Source organism: Phyllostomus hastatus, unplaced genomic scaffold (assembly GCF_019186645.2).
Source record: "Phyllostomus hastatus isolate PE091 unplaced genomic scaffold, TTU_PhHast_1.1 phas_contig_210, whole genome shotgun sequence".
Classification (NCBI taxonomy): Eukaryota; Metazoa; Chordata; class Mammalia; order Chiroptera; family Phyllostomidae; genus Phyllostomus; species Phyllostomus hastatus.
The window spans coordinates 8,513,838-8,540,871 of NW_025333737.1; the positions used below are offsets into that span (position 1 = coordinate 8,513,838).

The window sequence follows — 27,034 nt, forward strand, 5'->3', positions numbered from 1 at the left end:
GACCAGCTTCTTGGCTGCTTCCTTTGCTTTGGCATTGAACCAAGATTAAAAATGAATGAGTGGTCCACCACAATGCTCTGCAAATGAATGACTTGCCTCCGGGCACAGCATCCTCAGAGGTAAAGGCAGGAATAATCTCCTGCCTAGTGCTGCCTGACCCTCTGCTCCCCCAAGCAATTATCTTGAGACCCTTGCAGGTGGATAAACAGAGTCTAGATAGAAATATGTCTAAATGCAGGATGTTCGGAGGAATTCCAGGGCTCTGCTCATTAGGGAGATGGGGAAGGCATTTCAAAGCATCTGCCAGAATTGACACCGCAGCCAGGGAGAATTACCCATGCGTGCACCTGTCTTCTGGATGCGAATTGCTCAGTGTGGTTTGTGGACCTCCCAACATTATAATCGTCGGGAGCACTGATTGAAAATGTGGTTTCTTCTCTACTTTAAAACCATTTGAATAAATGAAGTAGGCTTTTAAAATGTTGCCGTAAAAAAAGTCTGCAGGTTCTATTAAGCAAAAAATACAAAACGAAAAACAATGTCATTGCTTTGGGAAACAAACAGCCTGTTGCAACAGACATGTGTGCTGGTGTTAATGGAATATGTTTTTCTGGAAGCGTCCCTGTGAATCTGTGCTCAGCGGTTGCCTTGGGAAGAGAGACTTGGGGCTAGGGAGGGGGCTCCTAGTTTTCATTTCAGCCCATTGTCTTCTCTTTGCCTTTCTAACCATGTGTCTGTGTTACTGTCATGCTTTTTGATGTCAGCTGAGATTATCTGGGCAGTGGGATTACATAGCAGTTTCTTCTTTTCTCTATGCTCTTTTTGTATTAAGAAAATCAATTTTCAAAAATGCAGTATAAAAAAAAAGAATCTGCCACTGTCTCACGGTACCGGATTCTCTGGGAAAGGAGCGCAGAGTTCTGTATTTAACATGGACACTGACATTTGAGGATCTGGGGGATCAAAGCATGTCGCCCCAAAATAATACCACTTCAGCATATTGATGATTTGCAGCTGAAGACTCTTAGCAATGGCAGGAGCAGGAAGGGCTCTCTGACCTCCCCCTCTTTTCTCCTTAAAAACAGGACATTACATTTCCCATGAAAAAGTTACCCTCCTTATACCAGGAAGGGCAGAGGGCTCTTCATCACTTAAGACTCTTAGTGGCACAGAGAAGGCACCAAGAGGAGTCTGTGTAACAGACCTTATAAAACAACCATTATTTTCCATTACTTCCCCCATATATTTATTTGTCTTTCCACACTTTGTCTTCCCTAAAAGCCTAACTTCCTTTCCTTTGTCTCATCACTTCTCTACAAATGTGTTGTTCGCTGTTAAGATGCTACATAAGCCCTGAGTTCTAACCACCCCTTGGAGTTACTCACCACTGAGCTTCTCCCATGCGTATGTGTGGCACATGTCAGTCACCTCTATTTTTTTCTTGTTAATTTAGCTCTTGTCAGTTTCATTTCCAGGGCTCCAGCTGCAGAACCTAGGAGGGCAGTGGACAAGTCTCCCTTCCTCCTCTGTAAGAGCTCGCTGGCTCCTAATCCCAGGTGCTCCCAAATAGACGTCCTGGCAGATGCCAGGGCCTCCTCAGTCAGCACATGCTGTCTGGTGCTTTCCTGTTACTTCCACTCAGGGATGGACAGCACCAGGGCCCATTTACTGGGGTGCCCACTTCAAATGCACATTCCCGAGCCTCTCCCCAGAGAAGTCTCTGACTTCCTCTTCAGGATGATCAGCTGCAGAAAACTCTCTTTGAAAGAGCTCCTGTGATTGGCCAGCTCCATTTGGCTGGTCTCCCTTGTTAAGGTCAGTTGTGCCTAATCCCAGGAGTGAAATCCCGTGTCATCACAGTCCGAGGGCTTATGCAAGACCACCAGGCAGGGGAGTATCCTGCGTGCTGTCTTTAGAATTCTGCCTCTCACGTGAATGCAAAAGAGAACATTTCTGTGTTTCACCGTGAATGCGGTATTTACCGTAGATTTTTGATAGATACATTTTGATAGATACTAAAGGTAATTTATTTTCATCCACAGTAGTGTGCAACTGTGCTCTGAAGTGAGTATGGCCTAAAATACTCACTTCTTATGCTTTATTTCTCTGGTTTAAATATTAAGGTTATATGAGCCTCATCCAGAGTTGGAGAGTTCTCCTTCGTCTGTGTCTCTTCCTCCTCTTCCTTCCATTAATTCTCTGGAATAGTTAACACAGGATTATGATTATTTGTTCCTTGGTAATTGGATAGTGTGGAGGAGGAAAAAAACTTTACTCTCTTATGTTCTGTGCCTGGAGACTGAATTAAGCTGAGAAAAGATTAACAGGAGGAAAGCACACACATTTTATTTTAACTTTATATGCATAAGGGCACCACACAAGAGACATGAAAACTCAAAGAAGGTCAAGAGCTTATATTACCATTTTAGTAAAATGAAATAAATTATGAAGAAGTGACTAGGCAAAGAAAAAAAGATTTGGGCTTTTAGGGACCATAAATTGTGGGAAGGAAATATACAGGAGAAACCAATGGTAGAGAAGGGTTATTTAGTAAGATTTGTTATACAGACCTGGGTCATTGCTGGATTTTCCTCTTTCTGGTGGAGGGAGGAGAGCCACCTTTGCAAAGGAAAACTTATGCCCTGCTTTTAGGCGGAGAGGGAGGGCAGAGAGTTCCTTATGGCAAACGGTGTATTTGGGGTGGCATAGTCGGATCCCCTTCGGGAGACCTCACCAGTAAGATCATCTTGCGCATGTGTGTATATGTGTGTGCATGTGTGGTTCATTCAACACACCAGAGGCCATTTATCTTGAACTTGTGCTGTGGATGTTGGGATGGCCTTGTCCAAGGGTAATACTACTGCTCCGTGTTATATATTGCTGTTCCCTGTGCATTCTCTTCCCTTTCCTATGCTTTATTGGCTTTCTGTATCTTCCACTTTGTTTCCTCACCCTTTATTAGTTTGGGAGTTTTAAACTCAATTTCTTTTTTGTGGCTACATTTTCTTTTTTTTTAAAGATTTTATTTATTTTTAGAGAGAGGGGAAGGGAGGGAGAAAGAGAGGGAGAGAAACATCAATGTGTGGTTGCCTCTCACGTGGCCCCCACTGGGGAGACCTGACCCACAACCCAGGCATGTGCCCTGACTGGGAATTGAACCAGCGACCCTTTGGTTTATAGCCCATGCTCAATCTACTGAGCTACACCAACCAAGGCCCTTTACTTTTTTAAAGTTGTTTTAATGATGTTCAAAGTTAATCTGTGTCTCCTACCTCCTCCCAGAAATCTTTTAGGACCTTAGAATGCTTTAGCTTAGTTCACGCCCATCATCTTTCATGCTTTTATTTTCCTAATATTTCAGTTCTACCTCTGTTTGATACCTCCAAATTAGTCACCAGTATAGTTATTGTTTTTAATGGACTTTATTTTTAGAGCAGTTTTAGGTTCATAGCAAAATTGAATAGAAAGTGTAGAGATTCCCTGCATACCCCCTGTCCCCAGTCATTCATAGCCTCCCCCATTATCGGCAGCCCCCACTAGAGTGATACATTTATTACAGCTGGCACATCATTATCGCCCAAAGCACATAGTTTACATTAGGGGCCACTCTTGGTGTTGTGCATTGTATGGGTATAGACAAATGTATAATGACATGTATCCACCGTTACAGTATCATACAGATTATTTTCACTGCTCTAAAAATCCTCTCTGCTTCACCTGTTCCTTCCTTCCTTACCCTACTACCTGGCAATCACTGATCTTTTTGCTGTTTTCCATAGGTTTGCCTTTTCCAGAATGTCATTTAGTTCAAATCATACAATATATAGCCTTTTCAGATTGCTCTCTCTCACTTAGTAATATGCATTTAAGGTTCCTCCATGTCTTTTCATAGCTGGATAGCCCATTTCTTTTTTAGTTCTAAAAAATATCCCATTGTCTGGATGGACCACAGTTCATTTGTCCATTCACTTACTGCAGGGCATCTCAGTTGCTTCCAGGGTTTGGCCATTGTGACTAAAGCTGCCGTGAACATCCGTTCAAGGTTTTGTGTGGACATCATTTCAGGTTGGCATTTTCCTCGTGCACACAGAAAGTACAGACTGAGAACTCTGACCTGTTCAAGGTGAAAGCCCATGGTTTTTATTCTTCAAACAGTTTTTTTTTCCTCCAGAGACTAGGCAGGAACATATGATTATCTTTTTTGTCTCTGTGATGCTGGATGGATTTTTTTTTTCTTTCTAGTCTACCCTTCCCCAAAGGGACACTGGATTTCACTCCATGAATCTTACATTTATAGAATGTCATGTCCTGCCGTGGTGGCCCAAGGCCTCACCTTTGCCCCAGCTGGACAGTAACACCCAGAGCCTGTGCAGGGGACCCTTGTTACTCCTCAGGCAGCTCCTGAACTGGTGTTTAGGCTCTGACTTACTGCCTTTTTATCGGTAATAGTCCCGTCTTTGCTGCAAGCTCAGCTCTGCATTTTACACCCTTTTTTTGTTTATTTGCTCCATCATTTCTCAGTGTTCGTGGAGGGAGATTTGAGTTTTATTGTAACCTTTAATCTTGCTAGAGACAGGCATATCTCTAGTAGAAATTTAAATTTGCAAAAACATTTATGCTTACATCTTTTCTTCAGTCATTTGCCAGGCCGCTGTGTCCCAGGTCCTTCCTGGCAACATTCTTCAGTGTCTCTTCTTGGGGCTTCACGATCTTGAATCTTTTTCCAGACTCATGACTTGACATTTTCATCAATTTGACAATAAAATGAAAATACAAACAAACGTTCGTGATCACGAAGACTGATTGATGTAAGAGGCGGGCTGGGACTTCAGCTGAGCTGTTAGGCAGAAAGGGGATTTTCGAGTGGAGGCTAATTTTGTAAGTGGCGAGTTCAGTCGTGAACGTTTTGGGGTCGTGAGTGCGTTTGCTTTCCTGTACCGCCCTGCGCCTCGGAGGAGGCCTGCCTTGAGAGTGAGGACCTAGCAGGCCTTTCCTGTGTGCGTGAGAGAGATTCAGAACCACGTGCTAGGGAGCTGCCCACTGCAGTAGTAGGGGTCTCCTGTTCACCCTGCCGCAGTCCACAGCTTGTTGGTGAGCAGCAGGCCATTTGATGACCAGTTTTTGCTGAGCCCAGCTCGCCCTATAAAGGACACATCTATTGGAAAAGCCCATGTCTGTGGGTCTACATTTCTCTAGGGTGGGTTTTGATCTGTTTACCTCGGGATTTTTTGGAGTGCTAGAAAACCATACCAATGCTTGTGCTCTGCTTCTGCTTTGCCCGAGTCAGCTCTCTTAGGATGGGACCAAGGAATCTGTCTTTTAACATTTTGCAGGCGATTCTCAGTCATATTAGAGTGAGAATATTTGTCCTGGATGCCCGCAGGGAGGTGGTGATGGTGAAGCCAGTGCATTCCTGAGTATTTTGGGGGCAAACAGAATTTCCTTGAGTTGAATAGGCTACAAATAGAGAGAACGGGAGATCTTAATTGCTTTGTGCTTGGGTCTGGTGAGGCAAGGGTTGGGGGAGGGATATTTGGCTTAGTGGTTTATCAAAAGCCTCATCTTTGCAGGTGATTTTTTTGGGGGGTAGGGGAGGAGTGTTTAAAAGCCACTTGGTGACTTGAAAAGAAAGGGGAGAAAGAAGACAGGAGAAAATCTAACTGAGCATTGACTTCCTTGGGGTTTGTGTTAAAACGTTGCCTGGGTTTCAATTAAGCAGAGCACCTTCTTCCCCATCCCTAGTTGATCATGGGTTGCTATGGCAGCAGGCACATTGCTATTTGTAGCCCACCCCACTACCAGCCTCTGGCACAGACAGTCCTACAAGCTCCACTGAGCCCAGACCTGACTTCTCTGCAGGCTGGGGGCTACAGTGGCATAATGTGGGACAGATTTTGGTGGGAGAGGTGCCACTTCAGTGGTTTATGGAGGGTAAATGCTACACTCTAGTGACTTCAAGAAATGTGCCAGACAGCTCGTCTGGGTTGAACGTTCTGTTCCTGCTCACATGTTCAGCCTGGATTTAGTAATGTGAGGGAAGGTGTCTCAGGTTACCCCACAGGCAGAGGACCTCCGTGCCACCTCCCCTTGGCTCTCACGCACCCAGTGTCTCTCCGTGGTTTCCCTTGTGTCCTTGGGTCCTCCCCGAACACTTTCCATGGGCTTTCTACATGGACACTCGTTCCCATTCTCCTGGTCTGGTAAATGGAGGGGATTATGGAGTCTGCCCTCCTAACAGAGGTCATAAGAAGGAAGAGTATGTTCTAGGGAGAAGGTGATGTATTCCATTTGCTGCAAGATGAGCAAATGCTGGCGAGACCCCCAAGTGAAGAATCTCAGTAAACAGTCGGCAAGTGATCTGGACTAGACATACCACCTCAGGAGTCCATTCTTAATGGGTGTTCATTGTGTTTTTCTGGATCCTTCTTTCTCCTCTACTTATGTTACCTAGAGTGCCTGTCACATGTGCAGATTTGCGGGCCGTGCCCAGGTCTACCATGAGTTCCAAGAATCTGCACTTTAAAATATTTTTAACATGATTTTTATAAAAGTTATTTAGGTGATATTTCTTTAACTTTATTATGGTAAGAATATTAACATGAGGCCTACCCTCTTAACAGGTGTGTGAGTGCACAGTGCCTTACTTACTGTTGACTGTTGGTACAATGTTATACAACCGACTTCTAGATCTCATTCATCTTGCTGAACTGAAATTTTATGCCCATTGATTAGTGACTTCCTATTTCAAAAATATGGAACAGTGTCACCAAGTTGGGTGTCATCCTTGCACAGGGCCCATGTGGATCTCTGAATCTTTCCAATTTTAGTGTATGTGCTGTTGAAATGAGCCCAAGAATCTGCCCTTTGCTCAGGCTCCCCAAGTGGAGGGTTTTGTTGTCATTCATTCATTCATTCCTGCATGCTCGTGTTTGAGAACTGGTGAAACTAACCGTGGCCTGGGCCCAGTCAGGTCTCCCGCCGTCTGCAGCTCACAGGTCGCTGCCACTCACTCTCGTGGCCTCAGCTTCTCTCCTCTCTCTGTAATAAGTGCTCCAGTGTGGGTGAGGATAACCGCGCCCCATCTGCCAGCCCTGTGGCCTTGCTCCTTTTCTACATTAATGATCATTAACAATCTGAATATCACCCAGAGAGTCACACCTTCTGAAGCCTTCATTTTCAGCAAGGCATGTCTGCTTCTTGCTGAGGCTGAAGGAATGCAGAGTTCTCAGCAGCTGCGTCTGCCCCTTCTCGGAACCTCTGCTAGAGGGCATTGGTTTTCCCACTGGGAACCACGCCATTCTTTCTGTGTCCCTGGAGGTCACTGTCTTAGGAACAGTAGGAGAAAGTGTGTGCCCTGCCTAGCAGACGCTTCAGCTCTGCCCCATTAAGTCTTCTCATTGCACCTGGCAGGGCCTCCTTTGTCTCCTGGCTGATCTCACTGATCAGTCCCACTCTGTTTAATTTCCCCTGTCTCTTGCTCCTGCTCTCTCAGAACCAGTTCTTTGCTCTGCTCTGTTAGCTCCAGGCCGCCTCAGGCCGTGCAGATACTCTTGCCTGTGAGTCTCCCTTCTGACTCAATACTTCCAACTCAGAGAAGAAGGCTCAAGAATTCAGTCTCTGCACCCGGAGATCCACACGGAGCTCTCCACAAAGTGGATGGGCATCTCTGCACCACGTCCCACTCCATCTGTTGCACAAGGACAGCCCCCCTCTGAAAACACAGTGCCCCCAAATCTCAACTGAGATTGGTAGAGAAAGAGATAAGTTCCTTGCTGGGAGCTGCATTCTGATGGGTTTCCAGAAACTAATTTCCCTCCTAGCCATTTCTCTTCTTACCCATGTTCGTGGTCAAACCTAGGGAGTGGGAGTGGTGCTTAGAGTTCCCAGCAGTTATCTGTCAAGCCATTAAGTTTCAGTTTCCGAGGTGACTTTCTAAAAATCATATATATGTATACAATTTTTTAAAATATCAAACCTGAAAATGGAAATATAGTGGCTCAATGAAATAGCATCAGATATATAATATACAGTATATAGATCATTTGTGTTTCTGTGTGTGTGTGTGTGTGTGTGTGTGTGCGCGCATAACACCATCTCTGTCTTTCTGTGTATCTGCCACAGTTTTTTCTGGGCAATAAGCATATTTCAGGGGTGATAGCGACCTACTTTATCACCATCTCCCTGGTTGTACCATTTTTTTAGGAAGTGCAAACTGGTATTAATTTAGCCTAAGCAAACTACATTAGATGAGTAAATCTCCTATTTAAAGAAAAATTACAGAAAAGGAAAGGGAGGAAAAAAAGAAATTTACTTTGTATTCCAAAGCAAACTAGATGATCTTAAAGGGCAGTAGCCCTCCCCTTTATTGACAGGAAGTCTCTATTATCTTTAGCAGCAGGTGATCCTTTCTGAAAATCAAAAATGCCAACGTGGAATCTTAAGAAGCATTCAGGACAGGGGGAATTGGGACTTGATGGCACTTGAAAATTCTGTACCAGAGCCCATCATGATCTAATTTTCTCTCTTCCGCCAAGGACCTCCTGCCCCTTGGATTTAATTGAAGGATGGGTTGAGTGCACTGACATGCCGTGTACCTTACTTCTCTGTTTGTCAGTGTAACACAGGTTCATCGCGGGGACTGCGGCATGTGCTTTGTGTAGGGCTCAGCACGCGCCGGCCAGGGAGGCCGCACACCTGCTCTCATTGCCTCCCCACAAGATCCCTACAGGGTGGGCAGTGTTATCAGACCCATTGGGCAAATGAGGAAACCGAGGCACAGGGGTATCAAGTGACATCCCCAAATATGCATAATCAGGAAGTGGTTGTGCAGGTGGGAAACAACTGTTTTAAAGCCTGTTACCCAGGTTTCCGTTCCCCCAGCACCACTCTTCCCTGCTTCTTTCTGTGTAGTGACACGGAGAGTCCTCTGTGTCATTACCTTGGAGAAAAAGGGAAAGACAGAAGCCCAGAGGCAGGGAGACAGGAAAGTGCCGAAGAGCCTGCTGTGGACTTTCCCTTGTCTCCTGGTTTGTGCCTGCTGGAGAGCTGGCTGCCTTCAGCCAGCGTGCAGGCCACCTAGGCTGGGTCTACCCTGCCCCTGCCATCCACCCACACCCACTGCCCATCCTTTGCTTTGATTGACAGTCCCCAGAAGAGGATTGGGAGAAACTGCCAGAGCACCTCATGCCAAATGTGTTGATCATAATCTGTATGTGAGCACATATGTGCATATTCTGTCTCCTCCCCATCACACAACACATACATGCACACCCACACACACGGTGTTTCTGGGGCTTACTGCTGCAGTACCTTTGCCTCTGTTACTCCTGGTGAGGGGCACAGGTGGCTCCATGTCTGAATCACATTTCCTGACCTAGCGACAACTGACAAACCAGTGTCAGATGTGCCCGGAATTGCCACCCCTGTGCCGCTCTGGCAGTGCCTGCATGTTTTTCTCTCCATGTCCCCTCCCTACCTGCAAGTGAAATCTGGACAGAAGTTGGTTGTGGTAGGAGTTGATGTGACTTGGGTGCTTTTCCATAGAGAACACCCAGATTGGGAGAGTGGTTTTTCTTCATTACTGAGGACTCTGCCTGTTTCTTGAACAGATTAATAGCATGAATACATTGTTGGGGAAATATTTAGCTAATTAAGAAAACAGACTTTTAGAGAAAAACATTTAGCTGCATTTTCATAATGTGTAAGCTATTTGCATCTTAATGATATGCTAATAGATCCTTACCTATAAGCCCATGCTGATTGGAAATGAGCCCAGCTGACCTGTTAATGTCCCTTAGGGCCTTGCCATGGCTTCACCTTTCCAGCTTTGTAGGTTGTGCTAACAAAGGGGTCTTCTCTACCCGAAGGAATGCAGGTGCTTGTGCCCCCTTCAGGTTCTCTGTGGCAGACCCTACATCTTCTTGCCCAGAAGGGGGACTGTCTGCTGACCCTTGTGGAATGCCAGGCCATTGCCTCCACCAATGTACTGGCATTTCTTCCTGGTTAGTAAACTCATCTGTTGAGATGCCACTCAATCACCTGTCCCATTCCCAAATAGTCTGTTGTCATCCTTCATGTGATTTTCTTGGATCTGAGCAGTGTCTTGGAGCCTTCAGTCTTGGTGGGAAAGGAGGGGCAGATAGGGGAGGGGGCCTGTACCCACGTGCACACACTGCCTCTCTTGCAGGCTCCTCTGGGCTCCACCCTCCCTGAACTGGCTCTTCTCTGGATAGGCTTTTGGACAGAGTTGAAGTACGGGTGACCAAGGACCAGGACTGGCCAGCTCAAGAAGATTGGCTGCTTTCATGGTCAGAGTGGTTAATCTAGCCAGAACCCATGGCCAGAAGACCATTGTAAGGAACTAGGGGTTTGCATGAGCAGTGAGTTTTGGGTGAGAAGATGGACCCAAGTCTGGGGCTGAAGGCCAAGTTCAAGTCCACTTTGCTTCTAGATGTCTATTTTGTTCTGCTGTGAGGGGTGAAGCTTACAGAACTAAGAGTCACCTGAAGCAGGCTAATTACTCTGGGATGCCAGGGTTCTCGCAGAGACCAGGGCTAGGCAAGGCTGAAGAGCCGAGACTTCCCTATGCAGCACTTAAATTGAGCCTGAAGAAGGAAGGTCTCAGAAACCACTCATCAAGATAACATTTACATCACAGAAATCAGAGAGCAAGAAACATTGGCCCTTTCATGTTCAACCAGCATTTGACCAGTTTTTAAGTGGTGATTTATAATTCTGTCCAGCTAGCTTTTATTGTTCTAAACACCAGAAGAGCTCTCTAGAGGCCTGGAAGGTAACTGGTTGTGCCTGACCTTGAAATGATTTGGGCAATAAACACATCTTTTCTTCTAACAGGAAGAAAAGCTTGCGTATATGTTCTTAGTTCTGTTTAGCTACTGGGAATTCCGTGTTGTGCCCCTCTTGACCTCTGTTAGCTAAAGAAAATCAGGAAAAGCACCACTGATGTGGGGAATTTAGAAAATGTAGACTATATTCATGTTTTATTGCTATTTAATGTCGTGTTTCCAAACAGTGGTCAACAGGAAAAATTTGTGTGTGTGTGTTCATCATACATGCAGTATACATATAAAAAGGACTGTCAGGATTTTTTAAATGTGGTTAGCTCTGATGGTGAATGATTTTCAGTTTTTCTTTGTGCTAATTAATATTTCCCCTTTTTAAATAATATATTCAAATTTTTGTGTTGTCAGAAAATAGTACTTTTTAAGGGAAAATAATGCCTTTTAGCTTAGGGCACAGGGAGATGTTCATTACTCTGTGCTAATGAATTTGTTCCTCACTGAGTGGACATTTCTTGTTCTATGAACAGTTGGAATGTGCTGTCCCTTAAAAGCTCCTGGGGACTTTCTTACCAAGCTCTGTAAACACTGGCTCCAGAAATAGCCACTCTCTTCTACCCACCAGGGATGAGCAATCATTTAGGCTACCTGTGCCTGAGACTGACCCTGGTAGCAGAGAACGTTAATGATGGAAGGGGCCAGGAAGTTGACCTAATTCAGCTCATTTGCAGTTAGGAGAAGCTGACTTTGAGAAGCTGGGACTCTCCAAGGGTTGCACACAGAAAACAGAAGAGGGAGTTGGCTGGAGAAATCTATGCCATGAATTTCATTTACTTAATCATCTTTCTAAAGTGAGAGGGAAGCCTGGTGATAATTTAATATCACCAGTAGTATTTAAGGCATTGAAGACATGGATGTCAGGGGTGTGAATAAACCTTTCCCTGAGTAGCTTTCCCTGTTCTTTCCCTCTTTTTCTCCTTTCCTCCTCCCTCTGTAGCTGCTTAGCTCCTAAGTCCCTTGACCATGTTTGGGACTCACCTTTCCCCCCACCTTGGGAGTTTTGGTGGAAGGCAGAGCCTGCCTTATAGGATGGAAGTTGGGTTTCTGGCCTCTATTGCAGCTAGAGGTGACGGTGGCCTGGCCAGTGGTTCCAGCAGGAGTGGTCAGCATTCAGTGCCAGTGACCTAAGCTGGGGTGTTTGGTTTCCAGTATTGGGACAGAGGTGCTTCCCCAAGGGTGATATGGTGGCATTTTGTTTGTAGAACAGGAAATTCTGGTCTTCCTGTTTGGGTTCCCAGATGGATTCTGTGTCCTCCTGGGTTGGTCCCATGAGCCCCTAAATACTCTTCTGATGAATGAGTTGGTCTCTGTTGCCCACCACTGGGGACTGAGCTGGAGAAATTCTCCTGCTGACCATGGGCATGGACTCAGATTCTCCTTTGCATCCATTGCAGTCTCAGCTCGTCTGCCTTCTTGTAACAGAGACAGAAAGCAAAGCCTAAAGTTTCAGGCAGGTGCTTATGTTTTCCCTTTTTGTTGTTGTCTCTGGTGATGAGCCTGTGTTTGAGCATCAATTGTTTGAATCCGAAAAGCAAGAAAAGCCATGAACCAGGAAATGTTTATGGAATATTAGTCTCATTTAAACCTTTCCAGTACCACCGTTTTCTTTTAGTTATGTGGCCTTTGACAAAAGAAAGATTTTGCTTTCCTATTGTAGTTTGCAGAATATAATGTTATGTGTTAATATTGGTAATAGGTATTGTAGTGGCTAAGTGACTTAGGCCCTACATAGGCTCTGTGTGGACCTAGGAAAGATGCGAGAATGCCTTGGTTTGGGGGAATTTATTTTTCTCTCAATTCTGCCACTGGTTACATTTTTATGTGATGGCCCATGTTCTCTCTCTCTTTTTTTAAGGGTCATTTTAATTTGATGTAAGGAAATGATGGTTTTTGTCGAGACAATTCAGTTACTTTTCACTTTCTTACCTTAAATTCCTTTGTCTTCCCTACAGCGTGTTTGGAAAAAATTCATATGTATCCTCAGGTACCTAGATGTAACTAAGGGTCAAGTATATCCCTGTGTCTTACCTTGAGACTCCTGATTGGCCAGAAATGTTTGGACTGATGTAAATTTAGATGCAGAGGCAGTACCTCAAGTAACTTGTAGTTGGGCAGTCTGAAATATTACTTTTAAAACTTCAGCCTGCATCAGAATTATCCTGGAGTGCAGATGGGTGGGGTGGGGTGTCATATGGCTTGTATGATGCAGATTCCTGAGTGCCTCTCCCAGAGATTCTAGTTCAGTAGCTCCAGGGTGGGCTCCAGGAGTGGGCGTGTTGGGGGCTGCCACCATGACACTGCAGTGGTTGGCCTCCACTCCACACTCAGAGATAGAGTGGGCTAGGCTATTAATTTTTATTCTCAGAATCAGAGAAGATGCGAGAGCAACATTTCCTCCAACAGGAAAGTAAGCCAAGTGACACTTAAATTAATATCAGCAGTTGGACAGAGCCCAGAAGCAGGTGCAGTTCTCTCGGACACCTCCTTCCCTCACTGGGGAACTTACAACCGTGTAGGTTACTGAGGAGCTACCATCTTTCTGGAAGAGAATGAGTCCTTTGCAAAGATCTTAAAAGCATTAGTGTTCTTCAGGAATGCCCTTTTAGAAATGAATGTGTTGGGCTCTTTTGTCTTTTTAAGATTTTCTTTAATGTAGACAGAGGGAAAGGGAGGGAGAAAGAGAGGGAGAGAAACATCAGTGTGTGGTTGTCTCTGATGCACCCCTACTGTGGCCCCTGCCTGCAACCCAGGCATGTGCCCTAACCAGGGATCGAACTGGCAACCCTTTGGTTTGCAGGCTGGTGCTCAATCCACTGAGCCATGTCAGCCAGGGCTGTGTTGGGCTCCTTTGAAGTAAATGTCATTTTCTGCTGGTGGACTTACTCTTCCCCAAAAGATAAAATGGTCCCTTTCCCACTGTGGTGTTTGCATTGAACACACACGTGCAAGGTGAGCTGAGGAGAGCTATAGAGACAGCTCTGGAACCCACCTAGGACTTAATCTTAGGCCAAAATCAATTAATTGGGAACGAGTTCAGGTTGGTCAAAAGGTTTTTGTGCCTATAAACTAGAAGAGCTGACCTGGTAGGTGGACTTTTTAATCTTATTGGAAATTTTGACTCTGTCAATGGAGAATAGAAATTATTACCTGACTTAGATATTTGGAACAAGCACCATGTCAGTGGGTGGTTTGCTTCACAAATGAGAAATCATCAGGTAATAGTGAAGCCATTTCTTCTGATGTGCATTTAATTTTTACCAGTTATGCAGGTCTGTTTGCGTCTGTGGTGTCACTAAGCAACTGCTTATTCATAAGCAGCAAAGGTAAGGTGTGGTTGGCTTTGGGTACCTGGAAAATATGTACTGGCAGAAAAGACAAGGGACTCAGGCAGCATGTGACTCTCTGATAATCATGTGGCTTGTGGTTATTAGAATGACCAAACGTGATGTCTAGAATAGTTACAAAGACGATAAATAAGTTTATCAGCATGCTTCTTAAACTCCAGTTGCTTCTCTGCTGAAAGGCCAGTAAGTAAGCATAATAAATACTTGGGATTGCCCCATGAAGCTTCCTTGGCCTTTGATGGAATCTCTTCCTGCCCTGACTTGTGCATGACCCATGCAGTCCCTCCTTGAGAGGCTTTGCACTGAGACACGTGTAGGCGCTCTCCCTGCCCAGAACTTGGACCCTAAGGTAGGAGCAAGCAGCACTGTCCTATAAAACACAGGATACCCAGTTATACTCCAGTTTCAAATGAACAATGACTGCCTTTTAGTATAAGTATAGCCCCTGCAACTTCTGGGACATACTTGTACTAAAAGTATTTTATATCTGAAATTCAGATACAACTGAGCATCCTGTTTTTTAATTTGCTCTGTCTGGAAACTCCGGCGAGGGTCCTGTCCATACTAGATTCTTTTTGCTCTGTGTTCTGGTTGCAAAACCACTGTGTGATTTGCAAGAATCACAGGGTTGTGGGATGGGGAGAGAAGCCAGGGAAGTGGGGGAAGCTCTCATAGACCCTCTGCTTTTGAAAACAGTGATATTTCAGTATGGAGAGAGAAAAGTAGCTTTTGGAACTGTACCAGACAGTAGCATAAATAAAACAGATAATTTTTTAAATCTATTGTTTTATTGATTTTAGGGGGGGAGAGAGAGAAGGAGGGAGGGAGAGAGAAATGTCAACATGAGAAAGAAACATTGATCAGTTGCCTACCACAGGTGTCCCGACTAGAGCTCCAATCTACAACCTAGGTGTGTGCCCTGATCGGCAATTGAACCCGTAGCCTTTTGGTGTACAGGACAGTGCTCCAACCCACAGAACCACTTGGCCAGGGCAGTGCATGTGTTTTGTTTTGTTTTTTTCAAAGACACCATGCTGTCTTGAGGAATCTCAGGGAGGGACTTAAACACGGAGGCTGAAACTCCAACTTGACCAGGGGGACACAGCGGTCTGACTAGGAATCGCATCTGCGGCTCCCAACTGGGCCTCGTTAGCCACTGACAGGTGTGAGCGGATCACACAGCAAAGTTGCCGCGTCTGTAAGGAGTCAGCTGACCATATACCAAGACCTAAAAAGGCCTCATTGGGATAGAGGACCTTTCACAAACAAGGATAAAAGGGCCTGAAACTATGAAAAACACTCAAGCTTCACTTGTAGTCAGAGAAATACAAATGAGAGGAAATAGCACTTCCCTCGTAAATGAAGACATTTCATCAATGGAATCAGGCTGACTAAGAAGCAGCCTGATTCTATTGACGGGAGTATAAATGGCGTGGCCTTTCTAGAAATTACTTAGACAAATGCATCAAGGCCTTTGATCAAGATTCAGCTCCTGAGAACTTTGTCCAAATTTCTGACTGTTTATCTAAGTTAAAGGTTTTGTAGTGATTTTTATAGGGAAAAAATTAGAAATAGCCTAAATGCCCAATGGTCAAGATTAAGTAAATAATAATTTGTATTGTTTGAAGTGGAAGGGTTTTTCGTTGTTTACTGAAATGCTGGTGTTATGTGTAGTGGGAACAAAAAGTCTACGGTTGTATAACCTATCTTAGTTATGTAAACAGCCTGAAAAAGCATGGAAAGAAATGTGCCAAACTCTAGTATTTGTTTTAAATGATGAGATTATTATGTATGGGTTAAATTTTTTCATACTCGTACTTTGAGGTTTTCCAAGGTTGCTTCGATGTGCATTTTATGTCTTTATAATCAGAATTGAGGTTATTGGCGGGAGTATTTCATTTGGGGCTCTTGCCTGATGGCAAAATGGAGGGGATAGCCAGCCAGTCCTCCCTCCCTGGACCACTCACACCCATTAACCCAATTAAGTTGATGAGAGTTAAATGAATGCTCTGCTGTTGGTTTCATGCCAGGACTTCACATTTGCAGGCTGTATGTTGGCAGTTCACAGGGGTCCTGGGGGGATCTAAGGATACTCCTGGGTGCGTGGCCTTCGAAGGCTCAGAGAAGGGAAGGAGTTTCCCCCATGAAAAGGCACCATAAGCATTATTTCCCTCCCCTCTTCCCAGTGGCTCTTGTTAAACCATGAACAGCATCATATGGCCAATCTCCAGCTCTCCCATCTTCCCAGTTCCTGACAGTCACATTTCAAATGCCTAGTGGTTTCTAAAGACAGCATTTAATGCAGAAATGTCAGTCGGAAATCCCTCCCCTTGAAAATCCCTTTTCTCCTTTAAACCACCAGGTGGTGCTGCCCCCTGCCCCCAGAAGATCAAAAGCCAAGAATTAATTTTCCACTTTCTCTCCATTTCAACTTGTGCCTCTCCTTTTTTGGGAAATTGAAGCCAAAATCACTTTGAAGATTCAGTAGTGGAAGGTAGGAAGGGAGCATTGGTTAAATGAAGGGAGTTTTCTCTTCTGTATTTTCAGATGCAGATACCTGTAATGTGCACCTGGGGGACCTCTCCACTGTGGTTCAGTTTCAGGAAACCAGTTGTTGGGCAACAGTGGGTTCCAGACAAGCACGTGCAAGATGTAAGGGTCATCACACAGATTCCTCCAGTCTTCCGTAGGAACTGTCCTTCATGCACTAAGCCATTTCCAGAGGGTAGCTCAGCCCCTCTTCACGTGTTTCAGTGGTGTAGATGAATTGTGAAGCCATAAAACAAAGATTTAGTGCTTGAAGTCAAGACAGGAACTTTCCCTGGGTGGGTGCCCCTTGTGGGTGGAAGGGAGCAGAAAGAGTATGCCCCCACGTGGCAAGAGTGAAGCACTGCATCTTTTAGAACCTGGAAAAGAGTGACCATTCGAACTTGAATAAAAGGATGCGCTTAGAAGTAAGCAAAATGCCCTTGAGCTATTAAAATCTAGAGCCAAAGAAGATAAGAAGTATAGAAAATGTTTATGTAGTTTTAAATGAAACAAGTGGTATAGGAGACTGCACATTAAAACATATCATCAATATTAACAGCTAATATTGACTGTGGTTTTCATGTGCCAGGCACTTGATGTATATTTTAGTTCTCATAATAACAACCTTACTAAGTAGATATGATTATCGAACCCATTTTACCACGATACCACTGAGGCAGACTGACAGCATTTGCCTGAAGCCTTATAGCTAATGATTGACAGAGCCACAATCCCACGGCTGACAGTGTGACCTGTTCTTGTCACCATTTGCACTGACTGCAAATATGCAGAACATCAGTGTACATGAACTGGACATGGGGTCAGCCATTGTCTTAGGGATACTGGGGATTTTATATGTTTGGGCATGGGTCTTTAATGAGGTTCTGTTTATAGCGTTACAAAGAGGAAGCAGTAGGAGAGTTATGGATAGGTTTAGAGACAGTCATAGGCTTTAAATTTGGTGTCTCCAAGCTGAAGCTCTGCCAAGCTCTGCCAAGACTAAGGGAACCACCCTGGCCTTTCTTAAATTCCCATGGGACCAGCAAGGAGGGCCTCTGTGGGCCTTGGTTTCTCCATCTGCCAGCGTTGATGTAACCACTGTTGATTAATTAGTTCATGTTCAAATTCAGCATCAATCATAATATATAAAGGAAGTCATGCTAACCCCATACATGAGTAGAGAAACAGAACCAGCATCGTCACACTCATGTGGATAACTGAATTTCTTCCCCCAAGTCATTCTGGTTCTCTGGAAAACAAGAAGGAAGGAAAAGTATTAGCTCATGGACCCTCCTCTCCCCCTGCTTTTGGTTGACCTTTTGATTTTGTTTATGCACACAGTGAACATATATTGGTGACTACTCTCTATTTTATGTTTTGTAACAGGGATTCAACTTTCAGAGAAGGTATTTTTCCAGGGATTTGAAATTTTCTGCACTTAATCAGCCAAGGATTTGCCTATTTGTGCTAATTCAACCAAATCGTCTCCAGTGATATCTTGGGGATGATTTTTAAAGCTCTTGTGGCTGGTGATGTGTTAATTAGTGTTGCTGTATTCCTGGGAAGCCTATTAGTTCAGATACCCCATGTCCCTGGTGGGACTGGGCCCGTGGGCTATGAAAACAAAGGTCCTTGACTCCGTAAGGATTCAAAAATCACTTAGAATCATGTCAGTATATTTTCCTTTTTGCTGGAGAGAAGATGGTAGCTTCCAAAGCAGCTGCTGATCCAAAATGGGTTCCGTCCACTGACCTGGAGACATCAAGACCTTTCCCTTCGCAGGGGAGGAGCTCAAGCCCCAAGGGGCAGGCTTCCCCCACGCAGTGGCGCTCCTTCGCTGTGGCCCCTGGCTGGTGCCCCCAGACCCCTGTCTGCTTTCGCTCTGTGATACAATGTGTTAGGGCAAGAACTGTGTCCCTTGTTTTGGGGAGAGGGAACCAGGAAGTCACTGCGTCACATCAGGTCACCCTGCGCTCCAGTGGGAAGGGAGAGCGAGCCTCGGACTGGTCTGTCTGTTCGCCTGGGGTCCTCATCCTCAAATGCAGCAAGCGATGACCCACGACAAAGATGAAGTGGGGGCGGGGACCACAGGCTGAAGTCCAGCAGGGGTTTCTGTCTTTGTGTGATTCTTAGATGCTTGTGTTCAAATGTTAAAAAAGTTTTTTTTGATAATGATCCACTTCGAAGTGGTTCTTTTCTTACCTCCTGAAGGAACTGTAGCCTTGGGTTCCGTACTCAGTGTTTATAAGTATTTCCTACTTATACTTAGAAATGGTAGGTTGATTGGGTTAAGAAGCTGTTTTTGTGTTTGTCTGTGAGTGGGAATGATGGCAGATTCAAGACTTCCACTGAGCCTTTTCTGTCTCTCTTGTCACTCACCAGAACCTCTCTGCCATGTACACATCTCTGAACCAAAACCTCTGGGATTTCAAGTCCCTAAATGCCACTGCAGTGACTGCTCACACTGCGCACTTTGGCGAGCAGAGGAGACAGCACTCCGCCACCTCGCCAGGCCGCCGAGGGGCCCAGCTCAGGGGTGGTTTCCAGGCAGAGGATTTGGCTTGACTCAGGGCTCTGTGACCTGGGACCTCATCTCTCTCCTCCTCAAGTTTTTCATTGAAGGGGGTGATCTCTACTTCACAGGGCTTTTGTAAGGATTATGAGTATTAAGCTAAGTCCTCAGTATCACCTACTAGCCAGTGTCATTGATGTTTTCTATTTCTGACCTTGACATCATCCATTTTATCCCTAAATGTCCTTCTTCCTGCCCAGTCCTACTTCACAGGTGTCTAAACCTTTCCTATTTCAGGAAATCTCCTGGGTTCTTGTCACTGTGCCCCACTTGTGTCCCCACACTAGGTGCTGCCATTTCACCTGATGGCATGTGATGGTTCATCCAGCCCTAACCAGGAGAGGCAAGAACAGTCCACTCAGGATACCTCTGTACTCTCATGATTTATTTGGACAGATTTTCCTCGTTGCAGACTTATTAGTGGTGGCGTATTTAACTTCAGAAGTACATCAGGGGCTCACAGCCTCTCCCTTCCCGTGGGAGAAAGACTCACACCTTGGGAGCCCAAGGCGAGGCAGGCTTCTTTCCCTCGGTCTACGGTGCGCTGTGCGTGATGTTCTTGTGGTGCTGGGGTGCGCTGGCGGTGTCTCACCTCTGTGGCTCTCTGGACATTGTTTGCAGGAGGTTCAGAATCCAGTCCCTCTGCGTCACTAACAAAAACCAGCACAGCCTTCAGCGCTTGTTGGAGGCTGAGTAGCTCTGCTCCTTAGACTTAAAGGAATTTATTTATGTCTTCCCTGTCTGTCATCCCTTAAATTATAAAATTCTAAAGGGAAGAGTTGGGTTTTGGGGTTGTTTTTTTTCCCCCCTCCACTGAAGAGCATCTAGGTCAGGCCTGTGAGCTCAGAGGCGGCCCAAGGAGGCAATGATGCCCTCTGGCTGGCCCAGGGGACACCCAGGTGGCCTCCTGCATGGTGTGGCTTGTTTCCTGCGTAGCCCTCCACTCTGCTGGCTCGTGGCTTTAGTGTTCATGGGCTTGAAAGCCCAGATATTTAGTTCAATTTCCCATCTAGCCTCCGCAGCCTGAGTTGTTAGATGTTGTCAACTTTAGACGTATAGAAACACCCCCCCATGTCTATATACATATGCGAAGGCTACAAACATACGTGAAGGCTGTCTGACATCTGAGGCAAGCAAGACTGTACTACATGGCACTCATAGGCTTGCACACGATTGCGAGCACACACGTGGTACGGATGCCGCACAGAGGGTGTTTAGCTTTGAGCATGCAAATATTGCCCGGAGGGGGTGCTGTCCCACTGAGACGGTGTGTGCTCCTCCAGAGGCCGGTGTGTGAGTTGAGGCAGCTGACTGCAGGAGGGCTGGCAGGCCTGCGCTTCCGAGGATCAATACACAGCCTCTTCTCCCTGGTGGAACTGAGAGGCACCTGCTCCCAGGAGAGGGCCCACCAGGACCTCAGAGGGCCGCACCTGTCTCTGGTGTTTTCTCATTGTGTAAGCCCTGCTGGCTCGATCTGAGTAAACAAACCCAAAATGATTTTCAGAACAAGTGTTTTTTTTTTTCTTTTCTTGATTTTGGAATATAAAACAGTATTCCGGTTGGGCAGTTTATCTGGAAAGGGAATCAAAGACTCAGTCAAGTTTATGGACTGAGATTCTGGTCTTTAAATGAGGCACCGAGAGGGCAGGATAACCCACCCTTGCCTTGCGTTACAGCAGGGAGTGAGGTCAAAGAGAAAGGGATCCCCGAGTGTCCCCTTGTTTCTTCATTGCACTTTGGGAAGATTTTCTGTAGCTTTCAGCTTGGAGATGAGAGTTCATTCGCTTGTGGAAAATGTGTGAGTAGAGAAGGGAAGGAGGAACACAGAGCTTGCCTCCTGCCCTGCAGGTGGATGACCACTGACCTCAGTGAGAGGTGTCCCCCCGCCAGGCCTCTGCGGTTTCCGCAGCCCGAGAGCCACATAATGAATGCTCCAGACCAGGACGCTTCTGGGAGTGAAAGGGGCACCAATAACCCTGCTGTGGTAGCAAGCCACACCGGGATGTATGGCTACCCTGCTCGTGGTGGGTTCCCTAAAAACATGTTCTGGTGACCTCTCTGTGACATCTGAGTTATGTTTTGCATGTTCTCATGCTCACTCACGGTCAAAAGACTCTCTCTTCCATTCGTGCCCCTGCACATTTAAGATTTGCTCAATGCCTCAGCTCTGGGAAGCCTCTCTCACAGATCCGCCTGTGCTGTGACCCCCAGCCTGGCTGCTCAGCCTCACCCTTGTTCTCCTGTAGTTTGATCCAGGCATTTTACCTCCATTAGGAATAAACAAATGACCCAGGAGACCAGTGGTGTTTGGGACTCTCTGGTCCTGAGAAATGACACCCTTCAACTGTGTTCTCAAAGGGGACTTTGTAAAAGGAGGGTTAGTTCATGAAGGTCAAGGGCTGGGTACTGAAGTCAGCTCGTGAGGGTCAGAAGGTCTTACTGCACCCGGGCTGCCATTTGTCTGTCTCTCTGCCTGTCGCTGGCCACATGACTTCCCATCTCTACTTGTCTATGGGTATCTGCTTCCTTCTGTCTATCTCTAACCTGCTGCTTCATTCCATTCACACATGGTACGTCATGGCTGCCCTCATATCAGGTGACCTTTTGGCTGAGAACCCACACTAGAGTCCCAGGCTCCTTCCCCATTCCACTCCCTATCCCTGAGGGAGAATCTCATTGGCTGAGCCTGGCATTTGAATGGGTGCCCCCTGAGTCATTGCAACCAGGAGAGCAGTCTCATATGATCGACTTCTGTGGGCTGTGGGAGAGAAGGGCACATGACAACCACCACAATCCACGCACACAGCATTTAGGGCAGTCTGAGCATTTTCACGCAGCCTCTCCTTTAATCCTCCCAAAACGCAAGTGAAGTAGGTACTATTATCCCATTTTGTGAACCAGGAAACTAAGGCACAAAGAGGTTAAACAGCTTGTGAGCCAGCAGTCTGGTTCCAGAATCTGTGCGTCTGATCACTACTCGATATTGCTTCTCCAAGACAGGCACTGCTAATGTACTGTTTTCACCTTCCTTACCCTTGTTAGTACCTTTACATTGAGCAGTCTACTCAGTGAATGTTTGCTGAATGAGTGAACAAATGAATGAATGAGTGAGCAAAGGGATGAAGAAATGAAGGAACATGCAGAAGAATCCACGGTCCATTTGGAAGTTAGGAGGTAGCTCATATCCTCCTGCTGCTGCCTGCCCAAGTTCAAAGTGTTCACTCATGTTCATAGTGCTCTCCCTTCCCGTCCCTCTCTTTTTGCTCAGACAAAAGTGAGAATGGTGAGGCGTACCAGAGGAGGAAGGCGGTGGCCACCGGCCTTCCAGAGGGCCCTGCTGTCCCCATGCCTTCTCCAGGTAACCTGGCTCCTCGCAGTGACAGCAGCTGGAGGAGGATCGCGCTGCTCATCTTGGCCATCACCATACACAACATCCCAGGTGAGGTCTTGCCACCTGCCTGAAGGTGAGGTCCCTGCCAGCTCCGTTGCCCAGCTGGAAAGGGGGCCTGGGAAGTCGGGGGGATGTAGATCCATTTTTGAGGGGGTTGGGGGAGGAATTGCAATCCTTCTTGACTTTGTTTTGGGGGTTACTTCTAGAATGTAGAGGGATCATTGTATGTTAAAACCTCCCGTTCCAATCACTTCAATCGGTGTCACTCCTGTCTCCGTCAGCGAGTTCCTTTCTTTACATGTTTGACGCTGAGTCCCTCAGAGCCCATGCCCGCAACTGTGGCCTGATTGCCACAGGAATGGGCCTTTCCTAAGCATGGGTGTCTCCGGTTCCACTTCACACTCTTTCAAATACAGATTTCAGTACAGTTTAAATAGACATTTGTCTTACCTGCTTTCTGTACTCGGGACATCTTTCTGAAATGTCCTTATCAATCCTTTCCTTTTTAGCATTTTGGGGGATTGGTTTTGTGTCTCTGGATTTATTTTCATTGAAAAAAATGTTTAAGTACAATTTCAAAAAATAACACATGTTTTATATAGCATAACTAGAAAACACAGATAAGAATAAAGAAGAATGAAGGCATTATAAAAAATAAATTGGGGGAACCTGAGGAACTCCTTGGGCTACTTTTTGGAATTCCAGCTCTACTACTTACTCATTGGTATATCATAACAGGTCACATGGAGTTCACTTGATTTTCTCATCTCTGAAATGGGGATAATGCTGCCACTGAGATAACTAGGATGTTTTTTACAAAGCAAACTTCATTTATTTTGATAAAGAGGATGCTGTATGTGTATATCATATGTGTCTGATAAAACATTATATATGTATATGCTCTATATGTGTTTAAACATATGTATATGTTTCCAACAGTAGCTGGGGCTTACGAACTCTGCAAACATGCTGTTATTGGCATCAGTAATGCTTCTGTTCTCCTCTCCAGCCGTGACTTCCTCAGTCTTGCGGTCTTAAACATTCTGATCCGTTTTTTGTTGTATTAGAACTACAGTTTGAGCAATAATGTTGCTTAGGGAGTGTCCACAGATGACATATTACCTGAGTCCTTGCAGAGTTCATAGCGTCAACCTGTTTCCTTGTTACAGAAGTAATGACTTGAGTGGGCAAAGCTGGCTAGAGACCCGTATTTCCCTTCCAAGCCGCTGTGGATGTCATCCCATTACCTTCTGGCTTCCTATGTGGGAGCAAAGGCCACAGCCAAGCTGAGTCCCTTTCCCTGGGGGTAACTCCACAGCCTTAGGCCTGCATGAGAGGACGGTTCCTGCTCATGTTTAAAGAACAAAAGTGGTGATGTGTTATGTACTCCAGTGTGTATATTGAATCTGCCTGTGTCATCCAATCACGTTTTACAGTGTTCCTCTGGGGGAGGAGCACCACTGGCCTGTGATCATGTAGGCTGGCTTGTGCAAGTTTTTCTGCGGCCTCTGTTTCTCATTTTCCTCTTGGCTTTTTCTCTTTGGGTGTTAATTCTTTTGGTTGATTTTCCAGAGCTTGCTTTTGAGTATACCTTCAGATGAAGTCTTATGTGGGACACTAGTGTATAAAGCTGATCGATCACGTGGATTTGCCTTTGGGGGGTCTGGTCACACTCACCCCCAGTGTCTTAAAGAGCTTGGTGGAAGACCAGGGGCGCTGCAGAGGGCAACTTGAGAGTCTCTACAGTCTCTTTCGCCCTGTTCCAAGCTGATCCTTAGAGAAGAGAAGTTGCTTGTGCTGCCCTTTTGGTCATAGTAGTAGCTGTCTTTATGCTGTCCAAGATCCCTTCTTTAATCCGTTGAAACAGAACAAAAGGTATGTCTGGTGGGTCTAGAGCCAAACAAAATAACTCTACTGGCTTGAGTGGGGATTCTCTGTCTCCCTGCAGAACAAAAGTGTTCTAAGATGCAGATGTCATAGCGATGGGCTTTGAGGACCCAGGAATATGCTTTCCCCTGACCTACCCCTTCTCATATCACAGCTGCCCCTACCCTACTGTGTCCCCATGTGCTCGACTGGAATTGTTCCCTGAATTCAGACTGCACTTAGGAGGGGCGAGGGTGGAAGCAGGGACACCTGTGAGGAATCCAGGTGGAGACAGTGGTGGCTAATCAGGGTGGCAGTGCCGGAGGTGGTGGGGAGGCCTCCTATTCTGGTGTCTATGGAAGGTGGAGGCAATGGGGCTCACAGATGGACTGGATGTAGGGTGCAAAAGAAAAAGGGCCCAGAAGGACCCCAGGATTTCAGGACTGACCAGCTACAAAGATGGAATTGCCATCAACTGAGAGGGGAAGTTTGCAGCAGGAGCAGGTTTAAGGGGGACTGTTGGGAATTCGGTTTTGGACTCTGAGGTTTATTGCCATTAGACATTGATGTGGAGATACGAGGCAGCTGGATGGATTGGTTTGGGACTGGTGCCATTGTGGACTAGGAGGATAAATTTGTGAATCACTGACACATAGATGTCATTCAAACCCGTAATACTAGATAAAATCACCAAGGGTCAAAATGGACATGTCCCCAAAGACCCCACTGGGTCTCTCTCCTGGAGTCTCGAGTGTCTAACTCGTCTGAGGAGAGGGTCACTCGCCCTCAGCTCCCATCAGCAGCTTCACGCCCTTTGCCGAGAACTGTTGCCACAACTTGCCTGTCTCCAGCTTACCTTCGTGTGTGTGGTTTCTTTAGCAATAACCCATAACCTTTGGGCCAGCTGAGCTCACCTTTGAAAAGGTCTCTTCTTTAACATTATCCTTTCCAGTTTATTAAAAATTTAACTAGAGCTTTGACATTCCCTGAGACTCTGGGTTGCAAGATAGATTTTTCAAAGTGACTAAATGGATAATTGATTTTTTTTTGAATTTTTTGTCTTTGCTCAATTAGTTTTATATGTCCTGGGGATGACATTTTGTTAAAAAAATTTTTTTAATGTTGAAGTAAAAGCTTGTTAGCGAGTGCCCTGTCTCCTGGGGGTTTCTGGAGTCTCAGGACACACACATCAGCGTGTGGACGCCCCCAGAGCACTCGAGTTAATATTTGATTCACATGTGCAAGGACACATGCGTCCTTTGTCTTCTGTGGCTCCCAGGTCCCCTTCAGAATCTGGTCAGAGCAGTGCCCTTCTGTGCGCACAGGATGCTGTGCGCACAGTATTTGCAGGCAGTTTTGGGTGCTCACAGGCCTTGTGAAGACCGTCTGTCTGCAGGTCTAGAGCAGGAAAGAACCCCGCTTTAGAAAAACAGATGGCCGGGTGTGCAGGCAGTTGAATTGTTTCTGGAAGAAGTGGTAAGGAGCAGTGGAGGCCAGTGGCCGTGAGGGTGGATGCAAATGCTCCCGAGGGTGGAGATGCCTCGTCCTCCTCATTCTTCATCCTTCTCCAGAAAACAATGTCCCGAGGAAAGGATGTTTTTCTGACAGTGACCCCAGACTGAACACAATGTCTCTTAAAGTGCTTTTCACATGATAGATTGTAGACTTAAGGGCTTCGAGCCTTCCAGGGATTCCTGGGCCTGAGGCAAACAGCCTCCTTTTCTGTATTTGAGTGGAACTAAAAATCAAGTAGCAATTGAGTTCCCACTAATCTCTTTTCATGAGTAGTTTATGGTCTCAACAGGGCACTGCTATCCATTGCTTTGTATGTGAGAAAGTTACAGTAGGAGCTTAAAGGCATTCGAGAGGTAATCTCATTCAAACACTCACTGCTCCATTTGACAGTTTAGGGGAGGGGCGTGTTAATGAACACTGTGATTTCTTCCAGTCCTTGCGTTGGGCGATGCTGTGAAACATAACACAGATTGTACATTACTGATCTCATTTATTCAGCAGTTAGTCACTCCTTCCTCTAGGGCTCCTTGCTGTATCCTGTGCCTTCTTCCGTCACGATATGGCAATGATAGTCTCCGAATGGCAGTTATTTGAACATGTTTGTTTTCCCCGATATATGGGGCTCCTTGCAAGAAGGTCCGTGCCATCTTTTTTTTTTGTATACCATGTTACCATTCATATTGAGGAGCAATAGATATTCCAGTGCCTTCACCGACTGGTACATTCTGTCACCTAACCTCCTCTCCAGGAGATGAGAAGCCATTCGGGAGTCAGGTGTCCCTGTTCCCTCCACCCTGGCCACCAGGTGGGCTCAGGGATGGCGTCTAACTTCTGTGAGTTTCCACAACATGGTGGGCTTTCCTCTCTGTGCGGTGATTTACAAAGTCCATAGAAGAAGAGGCTGGGGAGTCTCGTGTTCCTTATTTTTCTCTCATTAGAGTTGGGTCCAGGTCATGTT

The 27,034-nt window shown here is 45.8% G+C and overlaps 1 protein-coding gene and 1 non-coding gene across 3 annotated transcripts in view; one reads left to right on the top strand and one right to left on the bottom strand.

Annotated features, from left to right (window-relative positions):
* Positions 1–27,034, top strand: part of SLC39A11 (solute carrier family 39 member 11) — a 262,852-nt gene that overhangs the window by 144,667 nt on the left and 91,151 nt on the right. For both annotated transcript variants that reach the window (XM_045837488.1, XM_045837489.1), the window contains exon 6: positions 22,573–22,743. In XM_045837488.1, coding sequence (XP_045693444.1) covers positions 22,573–22,743 — 171 coding nt within the window. The remainder of the gene's footprint in view (positions 1–22,572; positions 22,744–27,034) is intronic.
* Positions 6,747–6,851, bottom strand: LOC123817848. The gene has a single exon (XR_006785546.1). It is a non-coding gene; the product is annotated as a U6 spliceosomal RNA (small nuclear RNA).